General features: G+C 26.7%; 1 protein-coding gene across 1 annotated transcript; it reads right to left on the reverse strand.

The window, feature by feature from the left end:
- LOC133294809 (uncharacterized) lies at positions 1 to 523 on the reverse strand. Its single transcript, XM_061493561.1, has one exon. It carries the CDS (start codon positions 447 to 449, stop codon positions 243 to 245), a length of 207 nt encoding a protein of 68 aa, XP_061349545.1. The 5' UTR covers positions 450 to 523; the 3' UTR covers positions 1 to 242.
- Between the last annotated feature and the right edge of the window lie 2542 nt (positions 524 to 3065).

Below are 3065 nucleotides of genomic sequence, written 5' to 3' on the forward strand. Positions count from 1 at the left end.
TTACTGCAAGTTACATGTATTTATTTTCAAAATGACATCGTTATCATTTCGAAATTGAAAGATTAAAAATTTATAATTATAAAGACTATAATAATTCTAAAATAAATTAAAATTATAAAAATATGATTTTCGTTCCAAAACAATATCGTATTAGACTTTAAAAAGGAAAAAACGAACCCTAGAATAAAATAAAAAACTATGGTTTGGATTGGAAGTTGGAAATTGGAAAAGAGTGATGATGACTAATGGTAAGAACGAAGGACAGCACCACAAAAAGTGCAGGCGATGGCTCTCCAAGATTTCCAGTAAAAGGGAACATAGCAAAATCTGGTGGCGGTCTTCATATCCACCACGCTTGCTCCGCCGCCGCACTTAGAGCAAAACCCCGCCGCCGGCTTGCTCCGCCGTACTTGGCGCGTTTGGTCCACCAGGAAACAGAAGCATACCATGGTGCTGTCGTTAAGGAATAACGTTAAGGAATATTGGAATATGTTCTAATTTATAGCAAGTACATTTAACAGTTATTTAACATTCGATCATCTTTCAAACAGTTCTTACAACTGCAACCGTTGGATTGTCGATATAGTTAGAAGTGGGCCCCGGATAGTTGCTCGAAGTTTAGTGAGTGTGTGTGTGTGTGTGTGTTTGTTCCATGTGTACCACGTAGTTGGATAAAAAAACTATGGTGGTGTGAGTGCACGTGAAATCTGGTGCGTTCACGTTGCACAAATGGAAGGGTTGTAATAAATAGGGCCATGCTTGGTCGTGTTAAATATAGGTGGCAGTTGGAAGGTCCTGGTTGATTTTTAGGCGTTTCATGTTCCATTGTCGGCTGTAAAATGCACTTCAAAATATAATTTTGTTAAGAAAAATAAACACACTACTAGAAAAGTATTTACTATGACGGAATTTTTCGATAAAAAAAATTCCATTAAAATTATTGACGAAATTTTTCACAAAATTTGTTTTTCGTCAAAAATTTCGACAGAAAACGGTTTCCGTAAAAATGTTCGACAGAATTTTGAATTCCGTCAAAGATTTTCGACAGAAAAAGAATTCCGTCAAAAACTTTTGAAAAAAATAAAAATAAATTCTATTCTTTGAATGTTTTGACGGAATTTTGATTCCGTCGAATTTCTGTCGAAAACTTTTGAAAAAATAAAAGAAAAAAGAAATTATATTCTTTGGAATTTTTGACGGAATTCTGATTCCGTCGAAGATCTTCGACAGAAAAAAAAATTCGTCGAAAATTTTTGAAAAAAATAAAAGAAAAAGAAATTATATTCTTTGGAATTTTTGACGGAATTATGATTCTGTCGAAGATCTTCGACGAAAAAGGAATTCCTTCGAAAAGTTTTCATATTTTAATAAAACTAAAGAATAATTCTCCCAACTAAGCTGTTGTTGATTTTGGCTTTTTCATATTTTACCGTTTTACAGTGATCGAAAGGATATAAGTTATCCTTTGAGTCATTTTAAAAGGAGTTTTTGAATTTAGGTTAAAATATATTTTTCACTTGATATTTAATTTAATTTAATTATTATATGTAAAATTATTTTTAGTTTAGTATTCATGTTGTTATTATAATACTTTCTGTTGTAATTATAACATAATAAATTGTAAAAGCTAATTAATTTAACATAATTGTCACGTATAAGTATTGAAAATATTATATTTTAATTCTCTAATGTGAGAATCATTTTCAATTTAGTTACTATAGTTTTTTCGTAACTTAATTTTCATCTTATAATATTATAAGGATAACATACAAAGGAGATGACATTAAAAATAGATCTATATATGTGGATTAAACCAAAACTACTTATATAAAAATTAAGTCAAAAATAAATATATTAAAATTATAGTAACAAATAATAAATCTATATATGTTGATTAAACAAAAACTGCTTATATAAAGATTAAATAAAAAATAAATATTTACTATATATATATATATATATATATATATATATATATATATATATATATATCAAAATTATATTAACAAGTCCACTTATTATTTAACTCACCTGTATCCACATTTATTTAAACTCATATATATCGACATTTAGTTATTAGTAAAATAAAAAAAAAACTTTAATCGTAATACCTTCACCGCCTTGTTTTGTTTTTCTTCTTTGCTAAGGTTTTAATCAATGCTGTAGTATTAGTATCACATCTCAAACATAAAGTCTTTTCTTTCTCACGAAGATAAGTCTTTTTCGAAGACTGGATCAAAATTAGTATATCATATATTAAAAATATCATAACAAAAAAATTATAACGTATGTGTGAACGCATATGCGTTATTCTTTTAAAGATAGGAAGAAAGATAAAACTATAAAAAGAGGATAAAATTCGTATGAATTAAAATTCAAGTTCACATCTGATTATCAAGCCAACACTCACTTAAATTGATGAATCATTTTGTTAATACAAGTATAAATGAAATTCTACCTAAACAAGTCATTTATGGAGGTAGAAATATTCGAAATCCAACCAATTGAACGTTTAAAATATAGAATTGAAAATTTAAAAACCAAAAAATTTAATTGAATTCAATCAAATTTTCATATCTAAATTTAAAAGTCAATTCAATTCAAACTTAACAGAAATTACATATTTAAAATAATATTTTATCTAACAAATTCTCACGTTATTTATATTTATTTTCCTTTTATGACAAACTTAATTATTTATTTTTCTTAACTTTAGACATATTATAAGATAAATAATTAATTTAAACAATATTTGTTGTATTTTAATGAGATTAATGTTTCTCATGTTAGAAGACATTATTTTATCTCCTACACATACATAAAAATATATAAAACTCATGTAGAGCCATGTGAAGAGCAGAGAGAGAAAAAAAAAATGAACCCTACACACTTTTATGTGTGTATAAGAGATAAAACTATCTCTAACATCAATCCCTTTAATGAATTAGACTTTATATTTAGATAAATTTAATGAATTTATGTTATAAATTCTCATAAAAACTTAAAAAATAATCTAACCCAAATCGAGGTAAATCGAATCTTATATTTTCAACCAAATCCTGTTA

The sequence above is a fragment of the Gastrolobium bilobum genome, unplaced genomic scaffold (assembly GCF_033153095.1).
Source record: "Gastrolobium bilobum isolate Gb01-03AN ecotype WA unplaced genomic scaffold, APGP_CSIRO_Gbil_v1 utg85175, whole genome shotgun sequence".
Classification (NCBI taxonomy): Eukaryota; Viridiplantae; Streptophyta; class Magnoliopsida; order Fabales; family Fabaceae; genus Gastrolobium; species Gastrolobium bilobum.